The 20,220-nt window shown below is 38.7% G+C and overlaps 1 protein-coding gene across 7 annotated transcripts in view; it reads left to right on the forward strand.

The window, feature by feature from the left end:
* Positions 1-20,220, forward strand: part of ryr3 (ryanodine receptor 3) — a 117,621-nt gene that overhangs the window by 29,129 nt on the left and 68,272 nt on the right. For all 7 annotated transcript variants that reach the window (XM_037537721.1, XM_037537722.1, XM_017682105.2 and 4 more), the window contains 14 exons: positions 282-381; positions 657-750; positions 1,210-1,284; positions 2,741-2,897; positions 3,272-3,436; positions 6,287-6,408; positions 6,569-6,749; positions 7,275-7,410; positions 8,569-8,664; positions 11,651-11,769; positions 13,761-13,894; positions 14,047-14,288; positions 15,666-15,858; positions 16,397-16,613. In XM_037537721.1, coding sequence (XP_037393618.1) covers positions 282-381; positions 657-750; positions 1,210-1,284; positions 2,741-2,897; positions 3,272-3,436; positions 6,287-6,408; positions 6,569-6,749; positions 7,275-7,410; positions 8,569-8,664; positions 11,651-11,769; positions 13,761-13,894; positions 14,047-14,288; positions 15,666-15,858; positions 16,397-16,613 — 2,031 coding nt within the window. The remainder of the gene's footprint in view (positions 1-281; positions 382-656; positions 751-1,209; positions 1,285-2,740; positions 2,898-3,271; positions 3,437-6,286; positions 6,409-6,568; positions 6,750-7,274; positions 7,411-8,568; positions 8,665-11,650; positions 11,770-13,760; positions 13,895-14,046; positions 14,289-15,665; positions 15,859-16,396; positions 16,614-20,220) is intronic.

The raw sequence follows: 20,220 nt of genomic DNA on the forward strand, positions 1-20,220 counted from the left end.
CAAATTAACAGTTGCTTTTGAACATGGAAACTGGTTCTTTGAGATGTGGATTGAGGTTTAATGAATTAATGAATGCCCTGTGATGGACTTGTGACTTGTCCAAGGTGTTTCCTTCCTTCCACCCAATGCCAGCTGGTTGATAAAGGAACTTTTAGTCCTGCTGAAACTCAGGGAATTATGCTCACAATTACAGCTGACCACACCTAATGGATTGTTCTCTTGTTGCCTGTTTTGTGTTTCTTCTTTGTGGGGGATAGTAATTAGGCCTGTCTTTATTGCAGCACCTGTCTATGTCCAATGGAAATATACAAGTGGATGCTTCTTTCATGCAAACACTGTGGAACGTACAGCCTACCTGTTCTGGCAGCAATGTGGCAGTGGGTCAGTTCACTTCAAACAGCATACACACAACAAACTACAGCAAACCTCAAATAAGTGTTTCCCCAGACCATAATTTGAGGCCATTCCTACCCCTATGTTTACACATATATGACCTGTTTTCAGTGTTTCCACTAAATTAAGGCAAGCAGTCTGTAAACAGACTTTCCATGATCAGAAACCGCTCAGATGCCTTTATTTTATAAATATACGTTTTTTTTCTATGCTTTATTAAAAATATAAGCTCCTGTAGACAATTTCACTTTGTGTATCCTTAGGATATTTACGGGGTGGGCATGTGATCCGTTTGTTCCATGGACATGATGAGAGTCTGACAATACCGGGATCTGACCAGTCTGAGGAACAGCAGAGGTGGGCTGCACCATCTCAGATTTTTAGGGCCTCAAAATAACAGCTTATAATGGCTATTTATTACAATGTTTTACAATTCTGTATTTATTACTACTTACTTCAACTGTAAGAATTGTACACTAAAAACAATAAAATCAACAACAGTTTAAATAAATATGAAACCAGAACCACTGCTATGTTTAGATTTGTAGTATGTAAACATGACTTGTGCTGGTGGGTGCTTTATGAGGAGAATGTAGTGGAATATTGACTTCCATCATGATTTTTAAAAAGACGTAATTGTATACAGCTATCAAATTTAATATAGTTTGAGATGAAACACAAAGAGGTATATTATCATTAGGTTTATGCTGTCCCTAATCATTCCTAAGTACATTTGGCTAACCTTTGCAAGCCTGTGTAGGATTTGCATTCTCTAAGTGAGAAGAGTCAGTCTCTAAGTGTTGTCTGCTGCCACAGGCTGGTGAACTATGAGGCTGGGAAAGGAGTGTCCAAGGCCAGGTCTCTGTGGAGGTTGGAGCCACTTCGGATCAGGTGAATGAACACACCATCGCACGCACAGACAGAAAACCACTCATACAGAGCTGCCTGGGTTTGGACTCAGATGGCTAAATTTTAGATGACATTGCTCTCTTTGAGCTGTCACATTCAATTATAGATGAGAACTCCCAGACAGTAGTTTGAAGTTAGTTCAGTTTGCAAAGTTCTTCATGCACTGGGAGCTGTCTCCTGCACGAAAATCTTTTCTGCAGCTCAGAGCTGGATCAGGTGAATGAACACTAAAATGGGACTGCCTATGCCAAAGTGTTTACTTCACTTCCAGTAGTATCTCTGATTCTGATCCCTGATCCCAGAATGACTGATACCAAAATAATGCTATGGCAAAAAATGTATATATAGAAACTCTTGGTGTCATCTGAGCACCAGTGTTTTTGAATGAATTTACACCTTAATTAACATCTTGTCTCCTTTTTACCTGTCACGTGTATGCTAATATGCATATGCTAATTTTAGACACACTAATGACTGTGTCCTTCCAAGTCAAATTAACATGCATGATTTGGTTTGCCCATAGGCAGAATACAACATTAATGTGGTTTTAACCTATGCAAACAAAAAGTTGGAATATTGAATTCTTTACTATGTCATAGTATTGATAGACAGAGGGAAGTCATCAACTGTCATTTCATTCTGCAACACTGTGTAAATACTGTATTAAAGGATAAAAATCCTTGAAGAAAGCTTTTTCTGCAGTACTGTGCAAAAGTCAGAGATCAGCACTCATTTAATTACCCATCAAAATGGCCATTAAGTAAAAGTTGATTTTCAGAATATATGTATAATAACATTAACTGTAAGATAATGTAAGAGTTTCCAAAACTGGGGTTTAATTGATTAATTTTTTAAATATGAAAAATTCTAGAGAAATGGCACTCCTTACAACCTTGCAAGACTTGACTACCCACTAAATGAATGTTTTATGATTACGTTGTCATCAGAAGTAGACAATGCAAGCAACTTCTAGGACAGTACCTTGGAGGTGTTGGAAAATATCCATGCAAATTTATGTGAAAAACTGAAAGAAAGTCTCCAGAAAAGAACAGAAACTATATTAAAGGCAAATGGTGAACGCTCTAAATACTAAAAATTTTTTATTAAATTTAGTTATTTAGACTTTTCAATTTACTGTTAAATATATGTTCTACTTTTTTTTTCTTAATGTTGAAAAATGAATGACTTGTACTTAAAGGCTGCTATGACTGGAAATTGTATAATGAAGGGTTGTTTTCTGACTTTTGCATGTACTGTATGTATAAAGCCTAATCATTAGTTATGGTCATATTTTTTTTTTTTTTTTGTTTGATTTGTTTTTTTACCTTGATGTCTCATGCATAGATAAACTCTAGATCACCCCAAGAGACAGTGAACAATATGTTGTTCTGTAGCGTGGAATTTAAACATGGGTTTTGTGTGCTCTTGTGTCACACAGCTGGAGTGGAAGTCATATTCGATGGGGTCAGCCCTTTCGTCTGCGTCATCTGTCCACTGGCCACTACCTGGGCCAGACAGAGGACCGTGGCCTGGTGCTGGTGGACAGAGAGAAGTCTGACACCACTTCCACCTCTTTCTGCTTTAGGCCAAGCAAGGTATGATTTAGTTGCAGGAAAGGTTAAATATGGATTAATGATGTGTTTTAAAACTCAGTGGTGCCCACAATGATGAAACATTCTCCCAATGAGACAGATCAATAACTCGCATCCTGCAATAATTCACATGATATCTGTGACTTTCTGCTCCATCTCACACCCTTAAATGAGTTGTATGCTTATAATGCGACACTCTTTTTGAATTTTCCATGTTTGTAATTGGTACAGTGTCTTCTCAGTTCCTAATTGTCAGCCTATGAGTTCATCATTATTATAGTGATTCATTAGTCATGGAGAGATGGACGAGCATTGCCAAATCAGCTACCTCTCTAATTGCTGTGTGAGACTCATTTGCCTTGTCTTCTCCTTGGCAGGAAAAAGTGGACCCTGGTCCAAAGCGGGACATTGATGGCATGGGGGTGGCAGAGATCAAGTATGGTGATTCTGTTTGCTTCATTATGCACGTGGCTACGGGACTCTGGCTGTCCTACCAGGCACCAGATGCAAAATCTTCCCGCTTGGGTCTGCTTAAGAGAAGGGTGAGGATTTGGAGGCAATGTAGTAGTACAGTAAACACTACGTAACCACCTATTTGTCCAAAGAAATTCAAAACTCTTGAATTGTCTTTTTTGCTGAACTAGAGGGTTTGCTTTTCTGGCTGCAGCCAGTATGGCTGTATGAACTTCCAAAGCAAGCCAAGTATGACAATACTCTTGATTCAGTGATAAAGGCAAATGAAAAACGCTTATTTACAACACAGCCCAGCTCTGTTTCTGTTATTAAATTGATGCTTTGAATTAAGCACATTATACATGGTAACATTCCTATGTTAATCAAGGTACCTTTTATACCAGCCGCATATGGCAAGCCAGAAGAAGCGTGTTCAAAACAGTCCCGCATCATTTTTCACGTTGAGAATTAAATGGGGCTATAAAACTAATTACTTTGCAGTTTGGTGGTAAAATGCTCCTCGACATTGGTATTCCATGTTAATTGCAAAATGAGGTTCCTCAGCACTTAAAATGAATCCTTTTGAAGTAATTGATTGCTCTTTTTTCTATGTATATAGTAGTCAATCACCAGATTTATGCAAATTACCCATCATGAATCATAGACACACTTACACAGGCTAGGGGAGAAAAAGTATTCGTGCTATATCACTTTGACTTACAAGCTCTACATAGAGAAGGGAAGGGGTTTATGAGTTGCAAAGAAAAACGCACAGCATGCAGCCCACTCAGTAATCTCAGGAGGTCTGAAACTGCATCTGAACTTAATCTCCCAGTCACATTGATGCAGTTACATCATTGCGGTTTGAATGACCACATCTGTCAAGTATAAATTATGAGCTGAGCCCAGATTAGAGGTTTTGTGAGACAGGCCCATGTCAGCTCAAGCGTAACAGCAGTAGACTCTGGTCAGAGTGCAGGACATATGAGGCCACGTTTTAAATGTGATAATGAGGGAGGCATGGCGACAGTGTGTTTTGTGAGAGTGGTCAGGATTAGGCATATGGACGGAGAGCTCGTCTCCCCAGCGCTGTGGCATGCAGCTTGATTCTGGGACACAATCCAGAAACAACATGGCCACCTCTGCACCCATGGTGCAGTCACTGTCTAACGCCACAGTGACACACTGATACAACATGCACCATGAACATATTGACCATTCAGTGATCGCATTTTATTGTTTTCCCTTTTTAACTAACCTACTGGAGCTCAGTAAGGGTGTGTTAATTGATAGATTAGTTGGATTAGAGTAGGAAAAACACTCTCTCAGACCAGAATAATGAATCACTGTACAGAAAATCGTATGCATTGCTGTTGAACAGGCAGTTGATTCAGCTAGGTGTGGCCTATTAAAAATTAAGTGGGCTGCTAAAATAGTATTTATGACTAGGGGTGTCTCAATACCACTGTCTGATACCAATACTGATACCACAATCTTTAAGAGTGACGTTTGTGTGACTTCTGTCCATCATGCAGTGCATTCAGTGTGCATTCGATAGATACCGCAACCACAACCTTGAGTATCTGCCGATACTGATACTAGTCTGATTCTGTCTTTTTCCTTATCTTAAACAACCAAGCTGTTAATTACATTTACGGTATTTGGCAGATGCTCTTACCCAGAGTGAATTACAGTTTGATCAATTTACACAGGTAGGCGAAGGTGGTGTTAGGAGTCTTGCCCAAGGACTCTTATTGGTATAGTGTAGGGTGCTTATACAGGCGGGGGACTGAACCCCAGTCCACAGCGCAGAAGGCAGAGGTGTTACCCACTACACTATACCAACCAATAATACATTTGCTTGGATGCACCGATCCCAGCTATTTAAATAACATGGTACTCAAGCTGTAAAACAAGTATTTTATAGCCCACAGCATGATTCAGTTCTGCAATACTGCTGTTTCTTTTTATTCAAAATGTTTTCACTCATTTTTGTTAGCTCTGCTGTTGTCAGTTAGCATCATACTATTATGTTGATAAAGATCAGAAGAGATCCAAAGGGGGTGGAAAGTGGAAGTGGACCCCTGCATACAGGGAACACTTTTTAATATCTTGGTTCATATGTGCAGTATTCAGCTGATATGTTGCTCATAAATGTGCATATATAAAATATATTATAATGGCTTTGAGCCCTATGCCCAAAGACCAGCTCCCCACACGTCCCAGAAGGATAAGCGGCTTATAAAATGTGTGTGTGTATAATGGTTTTGAACATGGCTCAGCCAGTCAGATTTCATAATCATAACTGTTTTATAATTGATCTTTTGATGAGTGTCATGAATGTTCGTACGTGCTGATTAATCAGTACCTACAGACAAACACATCAAAAATTAATAAAAGATAGTTTTTGAATTTACAGGCTGATTATTTTTTGTAAAGAATGGGAGATTAAGACTTTTTAATTGGATGGACATCTGAAGCTTGCTGAAATAAGCAATGTTCATTATTATACAACAGAGATAACAGGAAGACTGAGGTAAATGGACACTACTTTCAGGGAGGAGCTAGATTGGAAATGCAAGGTTACAGATAGGAAGGGGGTAGAGTCATGTTGGAATTCCATGACAGTTTTTAGGCTTTCATGATCAGTTTTTACTTTAGTTTATACAAATGAACCATATTCATAGTAATAATAACACCTTTAGCTATTGAACTAAAGGTGTATTATTCAGATTTATTCAGTAAGTATTGCTAATTATTTGGTAATAATTTTAAAAGCAATATGTTGTGTAGTTAGAATGTCCAAAAAAATGAAATATGGGCCTGCATACGGGCCCTTGCAATTGAAGCTGTTAAAGGAGGACTATGTCTAAATATGCTATGTTGAGTATGTTGTAAGGCTGTTAGTCAGAATTAATTTGAATCTCTGTTGTGCACAGGCATTCCTCTATCCAGAGGGCCACATGGACGATGGGTTAATTCTGCAGCTCTGCCAGCACGAGGAGTCCAGAGCGGCCCGCATCATCCGCAACACCACCCAGCTCTTCACACAGTTCATCAGGTCCAGTACAACCTCTATCACTGTTCTTGACTGTAGTACAGACATTTACTCATTCTCCATACTGGGAGTGTTGGCAGCCAGAATCACTGAACAGCACAGTTGCAATCTGAACGTTATTTAATGCTCTTTTTCAGTAACTTTCTGTCTTGCTGTGTTTCAGAGGGCTGGACGCATTGAAGGGAGAGAAAGCCTCAGAGGTGAGTCTTCCTGTGGGAGAAGTGCTGCAGACCCTCAATGATCTCATTGCTTACTTCCAGCAGCCTGATTCAGAACTGGATCATGAGGAGAAGCAGCGGCAGCTTCGCTCACTCATCAAACGCCAGGATCTCTTCAAAGAGGAGGTGAGTTCAATGCACATGAGAGGTCAGCTAAATTTCCTTTTAACCTTGTGTACTTCATGTTGAATCAGTGACCTCATATTCCATTGTTTTAGTGGCAAACTAATATATGAAAATATAACAGATTGTATTGTTTTGTTCTTGTGAATAAAATATTTTGACAGTTTTACTCTATCATGGCAGTTTGTTGATCACTTTGTTGACAGACATCTGTCCGGCACCCGGACTAAAGCATAGACAAACATTAGATGAAACACCTGTGCATTTAAGGGTTTAAATAAGTTTCTCATCAAATAAGACATCAATGTCAACATATTATGTTTAAACATGCTTATTTACATACAGAAATTCACAATGCTACATGGGATCAAATGCTTAATAAAGTGACAGTCTAATTATCTCAAGCTGCTATAAAAACATACAATTGTTTGTTTAACACTTGTGGGAAGCTTGGGGAAAAGAAACCAGAGAGAGAAACGCAGACCATAGTGATGGATGATGTTTTGTTTCTTTGTTTGGCTATTCTAGGGAATGCTCACACTAGTCTCTGTTTGCATTGACCGGCTCAATGTGTACAACAGTGCAGCTGAGTTTGAGGAATTTGCAGGCGAGGAGGCTGCAGAGGCATGGAAAGACATTCTTAATCTTCTCTATGAGCTGCTTGGTAAGAATGTAATAACAGACACACATTTAGCTAGTAAGTGCTTATAACATGAAGGACATTGCAGTCTCAGCACACTCTACAAGTAATTGGACACTGGCACAAACTGTCCAATTACTTGTAGAGTAATATCTTTTAAATGATTGCCCATTTCTTTCTAAAGTATTGAAATGACCATTTCAGTTTCCAAATGGTACAGGTTTGTATGGGTTTTAGAGAGTAACTTAAAAGTAAAATAATGAATAGTGACTTTGTTTTTCCAGCAAATAATAAGTGAAGTATTTTGTTACAGTTTAGACATAATTAATCAGAAAATGGCTAATTTGCCCCTACACTGGTTAAGTGTGGCACTTTATTTATGACATCCTGATTATGTGTTGTGGACCAAATAATAACTTCAACATTCATACCCTAACCTTGTCCTAAGTTCGTTTAAATTATGCTATAGATAGTTAAATTGAAGGTCACAAGGTGTGTGATCTTTTAACAAAAATGCTCTTATTTCTTTGTTTATTGAGTAATAATTAAATGAGACTGTTATTTCATTTAACATTTCTCTATTGAAAGATATCTGCTTTTTGAAGCTTCTGCTCTGCTTTTGTTGCATTTTAAATATGCTCTGTGGGTTTGTGATTGTGAAAACCTGCCTTGGTTCACCTTGACTGCCTCCACATTTATCAGGCCCTCCTGCTGAGGCTTTACAAGACTTCCTGTCCCCCAGAAAAAGAGTGGAGGTCACCCTCAGGAAAAGCTGTGTCTGGGGTGCAGGACAGTGGGCATGACGCATCGGGCTGGTGACATCCGCCCGCTTTCAGTATCTCTGACAGATCCATTTACTGCCTCACAATGCTGCCCTGCTCGGGGTGTTTGGGCTCCCACGCAAGTCATAAGTGTGATTCCAATCTCCCTTCAGAGTTCTCTGCCTGCTGTTGCTTTTGATGGATTACTCCCTGAGGAATGAATCTGTTAGCTCACAGACTCTCATTTAGCATTTTATTCACAGTCTGCCTTAAGCACACCAGTAAATTGTTTTCAGAATATCACCCATCAGGTGGACCACCGTGTGCGTGAAGGATGTGAAGGACATGCAGTAATGGTCAGAGGTTTATTATTAATGAAAAGAAGGCAGGACCTTTATTGCTTTTTGTTCTCGTCCTCCAGCTGCCCTGATCCGGGGAAACAGACCCAACTGTACTCAGTTCTCTCGCAAACTAGACTGGCTGGTCAGCAAATTGGAGCGGCTGGAATCCTCATCAGGTATTTATCACTTGCACTCTCAGGTTCTCCCATCTTCTATCCTCATTTAAAAGTTCTGAATCAGTTTTTATATATTTAGAATTGTAATTCTGTAATGTAGATACACAGCAATGATACACATAGGTTTAATGTGTATCGTTGCTGTGGGAACCAAACTTTGTATCTTCAAAACGATGACTTATAAGGGAAGGAAAATATGTTTGTAACTTTTACTGGAAGTTAATTTAGCAGTTATTTTTTTCAAGTAATTTTAGACCATTTGTACGGGTCCACTTACCATTAATGTTTGACAGAATTTAAAGGGCTTTTAGCATTTTTTTAAAAACTTGCTCAAAAGGATAGCATTGTGGATGTCATCACTACCCCACACAAGTGATACTGAAGTTTGAGCACGCTAATGCTCTGCAGACCAACAAGAAATTGCCACAGTAAGAGACCTGGGAAAAGACTACCAAGGTGGCATTCACCCTCTGATGAGAATGGCTCTAGATAGGGTTGTTGAATGTTTACAAGGATTCCATGAACAGATGGTGTTGTTTCATTTATTTGATGTGTGAACAACATGTGTTCTAACAAAGATGTTTTTTATTTAGTTTGTCTTGAAAGTGTTTTGAACAAGAAAACATGACTAGGAATATAAGTCTGATATTAGTCATATTCTGCTACATTTTTTCACATACAACCCCAATTCCAATGAAGTTGGGACTTTGTGTAACAGAATATGATAATTTGCAAATCCTTTTCAACCTATATTCAATTGAATACACTACATAGACAAGATATTTAATGTTCAAACGGATAAACTTTATTGTTTTTTCAAATATTCACTCATTTTGAATTTGATGCCAGCAACACATTCCAAAGAAGTTGGGACAGGGGCATGTTTACCACCGTGTTACATCACCTTTCTTTTTAACAACACTCAGTAAGCATTTGGGAACTGAGGACACTAATTGTTGAAGCTTTGTAGGTGGAATTCTTTCCCATTCTTGCTTGATGTACAACTTCAGTCCGGGGTCTCTGTTGTTGTATTTTGTGCTTCATAATGCGCCACACATTTTCAATGGGAGACAGGTCTGGACTGCAGACAGGCCAGTCTAGTACCTGCACTCTTTTACTACAAAGCCACGCTGTTGTAACATGCGCAGAATGTGGCTTGGCATTGTCTTGCTGAAATAAGCAGCCTTTCAGCATTAATGGTGCCTTCACAGATGTGTAAGTTACCCATGACATGGGCACTAACAAACCCCCATACCATCAGAGATGCTGGCTTTTGAACTTTGCGCTGATGACAATCCAGACAGTCCTTTACCTCTTTGGCCTGGAGGACACGACGTCCATGATTTCCAAAAGCAATTTGAAATGTGGACTCATCAGACCACAGGACACTTTTCCACTTTGTGTCAGTTCATCTCAGATGAGTTCGAGCCCAGAGAAGCCAGCGGCGTTTCTGGGTGTTGTTGATTTATGGATTTTGCTTTGCATGGCAGAGTTTTAACTTGCACTTGTAGATGGAGCGGCGAACTGTGTTCACTGACAATGGTTTTCTGAAGTGTTCCTGAGCCCATGTGGTAATATCCGTTACAGAATGATGTCGGTTTTAATGCACAGAGGGATCGAAGGTCATGGGCATTCAATGTTGGTTTTCTGCCTTGCCGCTTACTTGCAGAGATTTCTCCAGATTCTCTGAATCTTTTGATGATATAATGGACTGTAGATGATGAAATCCCTAAATTCCTTGCAATTGCCTGTTGAGAAACGTTGTTCTTAAACTGTTGGACTATTTGCTCACGCAGTTGTTCACAAAGTGGTGAACCTCACCCCATCCTTGCTTGTGAACGACAGCCTTTCAGGGATGCTCCCTTTATACCCAATCATGACACTCACCTGTTTCCAATTAACCTGTTCACCTGTGGAATGTTCCAAACAGGTGTTTTTTGAGCATTTCTCTACTTTCCCAGTCTTTTGTTGCCCCTATCCCAACGTCTTTGGAATGTGTTGCAGGCATCAAATTCAAAATAAGTGAATATTTGCAAAAAACAATAAAGTTTATCCATTTAAGCATTAAATATATTGTCTTTGTAGTGTATTCAACTGAATATAGGTTGAAAAGGATTTGCAAATCATCATATTCTGTTTTAATTTATGTTTTACACAACATCCCAACTTCATTGGAATTGGGGTTGTATTTACTCAAATTAGTCCAATAATAAAGCAACTAATTAAAATAATAATATGCGCTTACCGATCTGAAATGTGCTCTGAATTAACCCACACAATTGCTTAAAGTGCATCCAGCTTTGTGCATCTTTTATATGGTAATAGAAGATGCGGATGGACACAGAGAGCATCAATTCTACATGCTTATACATTCTAGTACATTTAAGAAGCCAGATTGACAGCATGGATCGACTGCAAGATGCTTGCTTCTGTAAGATTAATCAATGATTCATGTTTAGTGTCCAATCTGCCTTACCCACACGGCCCTTCTTACCTTAGTTCTTTTTAAATTATTTTTTACTTCAATTTTTTTTAAGTGTATTCTTTCAGAATCTTTGGTCAATCAGAGTTTGAAAATGTTGAATTACAATCATTCTGTCGACAATGCCTTTCCTCATTAATGAATTTAAGCCAGTCATATATTTTTTGAGGGAGGATTTGTCTAAATAGCCTTATTTGGTATGAGGCCAATATTACTCTTTGTTGTACTTATTCTAAAATATGATATTTTATAGTTTTGATATATTCACTGTTACTCTAAAATGATTTTATGAGTATCATGCAAAGCATCCTATATTCAGTATTTAGTGCAGTGGCATGTAGTCCAGTGGCTGCAGCATTAATAGAAAGCTTTAAATTGCTGAGGTATGCTTGCTCATCTTTCAGTCTTCGGCTTTTGTGCTTGTAACATCTCTATGTTGCAGTATTTCAAAGTTAGCTTGTACAGACTTAGAAACAAGCTATTGACAGTTGGTCCTCTCTGCAGGCATTCTCGAGGCCCTGCACTGTATCCTGACAGAGAGTCCAGAGGCTCTGAACATCATCCAGAAAGACCACATCAAATCCATCATCTCTCTCCTCTACAAGCATGGACGTAACCACAAGGTCAGCAAAAGCAGTCACCTCACACATAGCTGTCTGCAGAAAAGAAAGGATCTGCTACAGCACACTGCGCCACTGCTCTAACTCCAGCCCCATACATTATACCCTCTACACTGAGACACTAGAGATAGTTCTGCTGAGTGTAAATGACTAAGTGCAAATGAGGTGCCTCTGAAATGGATTTTTCAGTTCCATGTAAATGTGAAATGTAAATAATTTAGAATAGCACTCGTCCTGAGAAAAACCTTTAATCTTTCTTGAGATGACTGTCAGGATAAGACACAGACTGATATTTCAAGTTTAATTTTTTAAATGCATCCCTGTATAAAAACCCAAGTGTTTCATTGCTTCTGTCAATGGACAATACATTAAGATGATGAGATTTGTTTACTGAATGTGACAGGAATTCAGATTAAAGGTTTATTGGTTTCCTCTCCAATTTAACAAGGGGCAGATGTTTACCCTTATATGTTGATCCAGGGTGTTAAGAAGTCTACTGCCTTGTAAAATCTAGGTCAAGTACACTCATAAACTCATTATTCAAGATGCCCGTCATGCTTCACTGTCATACCATTCTATGTGGTAGAGTTTAAATACACAGTTATATGCAAAAGCTTGTGCATGGTGAAATGACACATTTAGTTGATTTTATAAGTGAAAACAAAATAATAACACCCCTGTGCAAAACAAAATAAATGACATATTTCTGAATATTTTAATGCACACTATTTATTTGCTGAATTTTACTTATTGGAAAAGATAAATGTGCAAAAGTGTGAACAGCTTTCAGTCAGTACTTAGAAAAACCCTATTTGGCTGAAATATTAATGATAATTATAAATATTATAATATTTCTTGTAGCCAGTTAACAGTCTTTTCATTTTGGATTTAAAAATTGTTTTTCATTTTTTCTTGCGTAACTCTTCTAGTTCTGATGTATTCATTGGTCTTGCATACACATCATTTTTGAGATGTATTAACAGATTTCCACAATATTCAAGTGTGTGACCATTTCAGAATCTTAATCCTTCATTCCTTGAAGTAGTTCAGAGTTGATTTTTATGTACATTTTGAATCACTGTCTTGAAATGTCCAACTTTTTATCTTTAGTTTTTTACTGTATCAGAGCATTAATGATCAGGATTTGGTCATATTTAGTAGAATACCCTCCTCCCACAATATTTCCTATGCTGCTGGCTATCTAACAACTCCAAAGGGATGGTCTTTTTCTTTAAAGCATGCCTTTGGTAATTGTGGCCAAAGAGTTTTTGTTTCAAAAATGCCTCTGGTTTATCTAAGTGCTATGCTGACTACTTCAGACACTGACAGGTAAGTTTTCCTTCTGATGCCCCTTTTCTTGTGGACTGAGCATTACTTACCTTTGTGTCTGCCAAATATTCCTCTAGGTTCTTGGCAGTAATGTAGGAGTTTTGCTTTGCCTATCCTGCCTGGTCTAAGAGTTTTTTTTATCTTGGTCTTCCAGATCATGTCTTGACCTTAACAGTTCTCCTCAACTTCCATTTCTTAATGACATTTTTTTTTCTTCTCTTGCTTTGTAAGAGTAAATTATTTGTAGTTTCAGATCCTTAGCTAGCTGCTTAGATGAGTACATTACTGTTAAGTATTCGCACAACACTCTGAGAGGTTTGAAAGGTCACATAATTCATTACATGCTGGAATTGTCTATACCTGACTTGGATTAAAGTTTACCTTGCAAGAAGCTTTTTTTTATATTTAATATGTTCAATTTAGTAAAGAAATTTGTTCCATGCAGATGTTGTGTTAACTTCTTTAACTGCATTTAAAAGGTCTGCATTTAGAAAATCAATAAAATGTGTAATTAGACCAGTGGTGCCCAGTCAAAAACATTATATAGCCTTAAGACTTAAGATCATTTAGCTCATAGTGCTGTATTGTTGTGTTATATTATTATTGGAAGCCCACTGATTAAAATGCTCTTCTTAACCTACTTTCTCCTCATGACACCCTTGCAGATTCTGGATATTCTCTGCTCTCTCTGTGTCTGCAATGGAGTGGCAGTCAGAGCCAATCAGAATTTCATTGCTGAACACCTGCTGCCCAGAAGGGATGTGCTGCTCCAAACACAGTTGGTCAATGATGTTCAAAGGTAAACATGGCACTCTGCAAAAAAAGTACTCAAGATGTTTGTATCGTGTGTGATATTTTGAGATTGTTCATGTTCTTCTTAATTTTAATATTTGAGCACTCGCTTTCCCAGCAGATCTGTTTGGTAAACCTAGTATCTTGTCTTTTTGGCAGTATGAGACCCAACATCTTCCTGGGCATGAGCGAGGGTTCAGCCCAGTATAAGAAGTGGTACTTTGAGTTGATAATTGACCAAGTGGACCACTTTGTGACCAGCTCACCCACCCACCTTCGCGTAGGCTGGGCCACCACAAAAGGCTACGCTCCGTACCCTGGAGGTGGAGAGGGCTGGGGAGGGAATGGTGTAGGGGACGATCTCTACTCCTACAGCTTTGATGGTCTCCATTTGTGGTCAGGTGCTTGCTGGATTCTGATGAGCATGTCACTATTACAAACCTGATGCAGTTAATACAAACCTGACTGTGTAAAAAAAAAACTGTGTGTATTTAGAGGAAACGAATATCACACATAAATATTTGTGTCAATATTTACGATGGGATTTGAGAATAATTATGCCTGGGTAAATGCCAAAATCCATTTATTTTATATCCTCGTTGTGATGTCAGTTGATCACTGCTCAAGCCTTTCAGCTTTTTAAACCACTTTTGGGTGGAAAGTAGTTTGGAAAATAAAAAAAACGTAATATATTGTTTAGGCAAAACCAGTGAAGCTATTAAACATGAAAAAGGGCTCATAGCTTTTTTTGTAAAAAAAAAAAAAAAAACTTTATATTGTCTTTTATATTTGAAAAGTAACACTAATATCAAACATTACTTGGAAAATGCAAATGTTCCCAAATATTTAATGGGCAATGGGCAGTTATTTAATTTCTAGTAAAAACAGCCATAGAAGTTATTCAAGGATTCAACATCAGGAAAAAATATATATTTAACAATATATATTTAACAGAAAGTTATACAAAAGCCTTTCTGTGTGTAATTAATCAAATATTATATAATTTTTTAGTGTGTCCACCTTTTGCCTTTATTACAGCTTTGATTATTTTCAGGAGGCTTTCTGTGTTTCAAATAAATGTGCAAGAATATTTTCCCAAGTTCAGTCTTAGAAGTTGGTTGCATTTTCTGCTTCTCACAATCCAAGTAACCCCAAACATGCTCAGTGATGTTGAGATCTGGACTGTGGGATGCTCACTCCAGTGTTCTGAGAACACCAGCAGCTTCTATGTTTGAATTGCATTGTCTTTTGTCTATTTCATTTTCACAGTAGGAGTTTCTTGACAGCTGCACGTAGTTTCAGACTCATATCATTGAGTTGTCTTCTCACAGTGGAAGGATGGCCAGAAAGACCTGTGGATTTTTTTCAGATATGAAGGAAGAGTGGAGCTTGATTTTCTCCTCTCTCAGAGATATAGGCTTTAAGTATTGTTTATCTGATGGTGGGAGTTTTAGTGGTTTGCTAGGTCTCTAGTTGGAATCTTCACTTCATTTGACTTTCACCTTTCTTGTGCAAGTTGATTACCTTATACTTGTTACCTCCTGAAAAAATGAATAACTTATACTTAATGTTTATTTTGACTGGAAATAAATAAAATAAATAAATTAATGATTGTTTCTGACAGTACAGTATTTATATAGCTTGAATTATTAGAATGAAAAAGAATGATCACATTCTCTTTCAGAAATTCTTCCCTCAAAGCTTAACTAAAAGGTGGAGCATTTCACTATACAAAGCATTAAAAAGCACTTACTAACCAGTCACTCTGTGTGTGACAGGGAGAATCCCACGGGCTGTGGCCTCCATTAACCAGCACTTGCTGAACTCAGATGATGTGGTAAGCTGCTGCTTGGACCTCGGCGCACCCAGCATGTCCTTCCGCATCAACGGCCAGCCTGTGCAGGGAATGTTTGAAGACTTCAACACGGATGGCTTCTTCTTCCCCGTCGTCAGCTTCTCAGCAGGGGTCAAGTTAGTCCTGCAGCCACTGTTGTCACACACTGCTCACCTGCCCTGCATAATTACTTTCCTACATAAATAACCAGTGGGAGTGTGGAGGGAGTTTATCTGCCGCTGTATGAAATTATGGAAATTACTAGAGACCTGAGGAGACAGGGTCATTTTTTTAATCTTTTGCACTAAAGTATGTCTGCGTGAAAAGTTTGAATAAGTACAACAGAGAACAAGTGTAGCAAGTTGTAATTCTCAAAGGTGCTTTTTCAACTATTTTTAGTTCAACATTGAACTCGGGGTCCTAACATTTGAGAGCATTTTTCCAGTGGGTTTTTGCTGGACACAATTGCCTCCTCTTTCCATTCACCTTGAAATGCAAGTTTTTTTTGTAGTGAATGCTGAGGCCATTATTTACTGACGTACACCGCTGATTCCAGACTTCACCATAACAGACAGTTTTGGGAATTGTATTTGGCTGAACTCAGTGTACCATGTTAAAAATTATATGAATAATGGATCAGAACGAATTACATTTTACTATATAATTTTTCTCTAGGGTTCGTTTCCTGTTGGGAGGTCGCCATGGTGACTTTAAGTTCATGCCCCCAGCTGGCTACGCACCTTGTTACGAGGCCCTGCTCCCAAAAGAAAAGATGCGTGTGGAGCCTGTGAAGGAGTATAAGAGAGATTTAGAGGGAGTGAGGGACTTGTTGGGAACAACTCAATTCCTCTCTCAGGCCTCCTTCATCCCCATACCAGTCAATACCAGCCAGGTTAGATAAACGAAAACTCCTATGTTCTATTTCCTTTTGAACTTTCTCTCTAATTGTTTATGCTTTTTTGTTTGTATTCTTTATTTTTACTGGCCCTTTGGGGATGTTTAGCAATTTCCATTTACATATATTACCAGAGGTGGAAAGTATGATGATATGTTATCATTATTGATAGATTATGTCACAATACACATTTCTTGAATGTATTATGGGTATCATCAATTCTTCAAGAACACTGAACAACTGCAAGAAAAAGACAATTATTATAGAGTCTGTAAACAACAACATCCATTGTAGACCAGTGTAACTGCATGAAGAGCATAGTAGGAAATAACTGATTGGATGTTAGTAATTATACCATTGTCTTCGTTATAAAATTTTTACGTACTATTTATTTTTCCATCTATACCTTCTTAAATGGAATCATGGACACTATATTTCTCACTTTTTTGAAATTAAAGGGTTTGGTGTAGTGTATAAATACTATTTAAGTTTCAGTACACTCCCTCCAGTCCAAACAGTCCATATGGAAACTAAGCTCCAATGACCTGCCTTAATTTTTCTCTGCTAAATGATCAGTGTTTTGGTGCTAATACCGGTCGTTGATCACCTTTTAATGCAACCAGGAGATATCTGATACCAGTCGAGATTGGGCTGGATTGTAAAGGCCTATTCACACCAAGTTGAAAAAAATGGATTCAATTTCAACACATTGGGACCTTCACACCAAGTCCGGAGCATGTTTCTGTCTAAATTCTCTGAAAACATTTTTTTCTTTAATGAACTGCAACTAACTTGAACAGTGCATACACTGGGTACATCCCATTGTACAAAAACACAACTACACGGGGAGTCCCATTGCCACTGAAGCTGCATGATCAGCAATTTTGCAGGTATTTTCACAGGTTATTGGAGGAATTCAAGGCGGTACTTCTGGTTGTTGCTCATCTCATTAAAAACTGAGTGAATAACTATAGTGGAATGCAGTCACTGTAAAGTGCTTCCAGCAAGTGTTCATAGCCTTTCAGCTCTTGTCTGTCATGTATTGTCTTCAACCTTCGTATTTTATTTCCTCAGCATTTGCTTTTCATCAGTGGTGGATGAAGTACACAAACCATGTACTTAAGTTAAAGTAGAGATACACAAGGTAAAATATTACTCCACTAAAAGAAGAAGTTCCTCTCTTTAGACCTCCGCTTGAGTAAAAGTACAAAAGTATTTGCCTTCAAATGTACTTAAGTATCGAAATTAAAAGTACCAAAAGATTAATTATGACTCGAATGTCCTATTATCATTTTTATAACAAGACTCTTGCTTCAGTAACTTGTTTAAGGTAAAAATACTCCAGTCTCACTCTTGGTAAACCCATCTTTTAATAAAATGTCATTAATTAGTGATGCTGATGTCTATTAAAATGATCATAAGCACAAAACACTAAAGGCATACACGTAGAACCAAGTGGCTCTGAAATAACTTTTTGCAAACAAGCCAAGTTTCAGTTTTAAGATTTATTTTTAAAAAAATATTTTCAACTTGGTTACAAGTTTAAGTTTAATAAAAACTTGCTTGAAACAAAGGTTCACAAATGTGTTTTCCTTTACTATATTGTATCTGTAGGTTTCTGTTCATAAACATGAACTAGCAAAAACAAATTTTCTATAAAATGGTGTTTGTATAAATTCAGAAAAAGACACGACAGTCACAACTGCATATGTGTACATATTTCTATATTGTGTTCTATTTTCACAAAGTTAGCTTAGTTCTATCATTTGTGTTGAATAGATACTCCCAACATTTTACACTGCTGCACTGATGTTGAACCGTGTGCTTGCACTGGGTCGGTATGACCAACAGGTGAAAACGAGCTCAAAACAGCGCTGTGCCCTGATTGGCGTTCTTGCTTCGTGCTTCTCTTGTTTTGATGTTTTTATGCACACGTAAGCCACAAGTAATGACAGATTTTGCATAATGTCGTCTTCTTCTTCTTCTTCTTTCGGCTGCTCCCTTTAGGGGTCGCCACAGCGGATCATCTGCCTCCATCTTGCCCTATCCACTGCCTCCTCTACTTTTACACCAGCCATCTCCATGTCCACCTTCACTACATCCATAAACCTTCTCTGAGGTCTACCTCTTCTCCTTCTACCCGGCAGCTCCATCTCCAACATTCTTTGACCAATATATCCACTATTCCTCCTCAACACGTGTCCAAACCATCTCAACCTGGCCTCTCTGGCTTTATCTCCAAACTGCTCCACCTTCACTGTCCCTCTGATCTGCTCAATATCTAATCTTGTCCATCCTTGTCACTCCCAATGAAAATCTCAGCATCTTCATCTCCGCCACCTCCAGCTCAGCCTCCTGTCTTTTAGACAGAGCCACAGTCTCCAAACCATACATCATAGCAGGACGCACTACTGTCTTGTAAACCTTCCCTTTCAATCTTGCTGCTATCCTTCTGTCACACATCAGACCTCACATCCGTCACCACCCACTCCATCCTGCCTGCACCCTCTTCTTCACCTCTTTTCTACACTGTCCATTGCTCTGGATGGTTGACCCAAGATATTTGAAGTCATCCACCTTTACGACCTCTACTCCTTGCATCTTCACCTTTCCACCTGCCTCCCTCTCATTCACACACATGTATTCCGTCTTGTCTCTACTGACCTTCATTCCTCTCCTCTCCAGTGCAAACCTCCACCTCTCCAGATTCTCTTCCACCTGCTCTCTACTCTCACCACAGATTACAATGTCATCTGCAAACATCATGGTCCATGGAGCCTCCTGCCTGACCTCACCTGTCAACCTTTCCATCACCATTGCAAACAAGAAGGGGCTCAAAGCTGATCCCTGATGTAACCCTACCTTCACCTTGAAACCATTTGTCACTCCTCTCCACTGTCTCACTATCCTCATACATGCCCTGCACCACCCTAACATACTTTTCAGCTACACCTGACTTCCTCATACAGTACCACAGTTCCTCTCTTGGCACCCTATCATGTGCCTTCTCTAGATCCACAAAGACACAATGTAGCTCCTTCTGACCTTCTCTGTACTTCTCTGCCAACACTCTCACTCTCATCAATTGCATCTGTGGTACTCTTTCTGGGCATGAAATCAAACTGCTGCTCACTGATCTGAACCTCTCGCCTTAGCCTTGCTTCAACAATACCTTCATGGTGTGGCTCATCAACTTTATACCTCTGTAGTTACTGCAGCTCTGCACATCACCCTTGTTCTTAAAAATGGGGACCAGTACACTGTTTCTCTACTCATCAGGCATCCTCTCACTCTCCAGGATTTTATTAAACAACCTGGTTAAAAAGTCTACTGCCTTCTCTCCTAAACATCTCCATACCTCAACAGGTATGTCATCTGGACCAACTGCCTTTCCATTCTTCATCCTTTTTAAAGCTGCCCTCACTTCCACCTTACTAATTCTCTGCACTTCCTGATCCACCATCTCTCCCCCTGTTGTCCTCCTCTCTCTCGTTTTCCTCATTCATTAGTTCTTCAAAGTACTCCTTCCATCTACTCAACACTCTCTGTTTACTCACTAGTACATTTCCCTCTCTATCCTTTATCAGCCTAACCTGCTGTACCT

This window comes from Pygocentrus nattereri, chromosome 4 (assembly GCF_015220715.1).
Source record: "Pygocentrus nattereri isolate fPygNat1 chromosome 4, fPygNat1.pri, whole genome shotgun sequence".
NCBI lineage: Eukaryota > Metazoa > Chordata > Actinopteri > Characiformes > Serrasalmidae > Pygocentrus > Pygocentrus nattereri.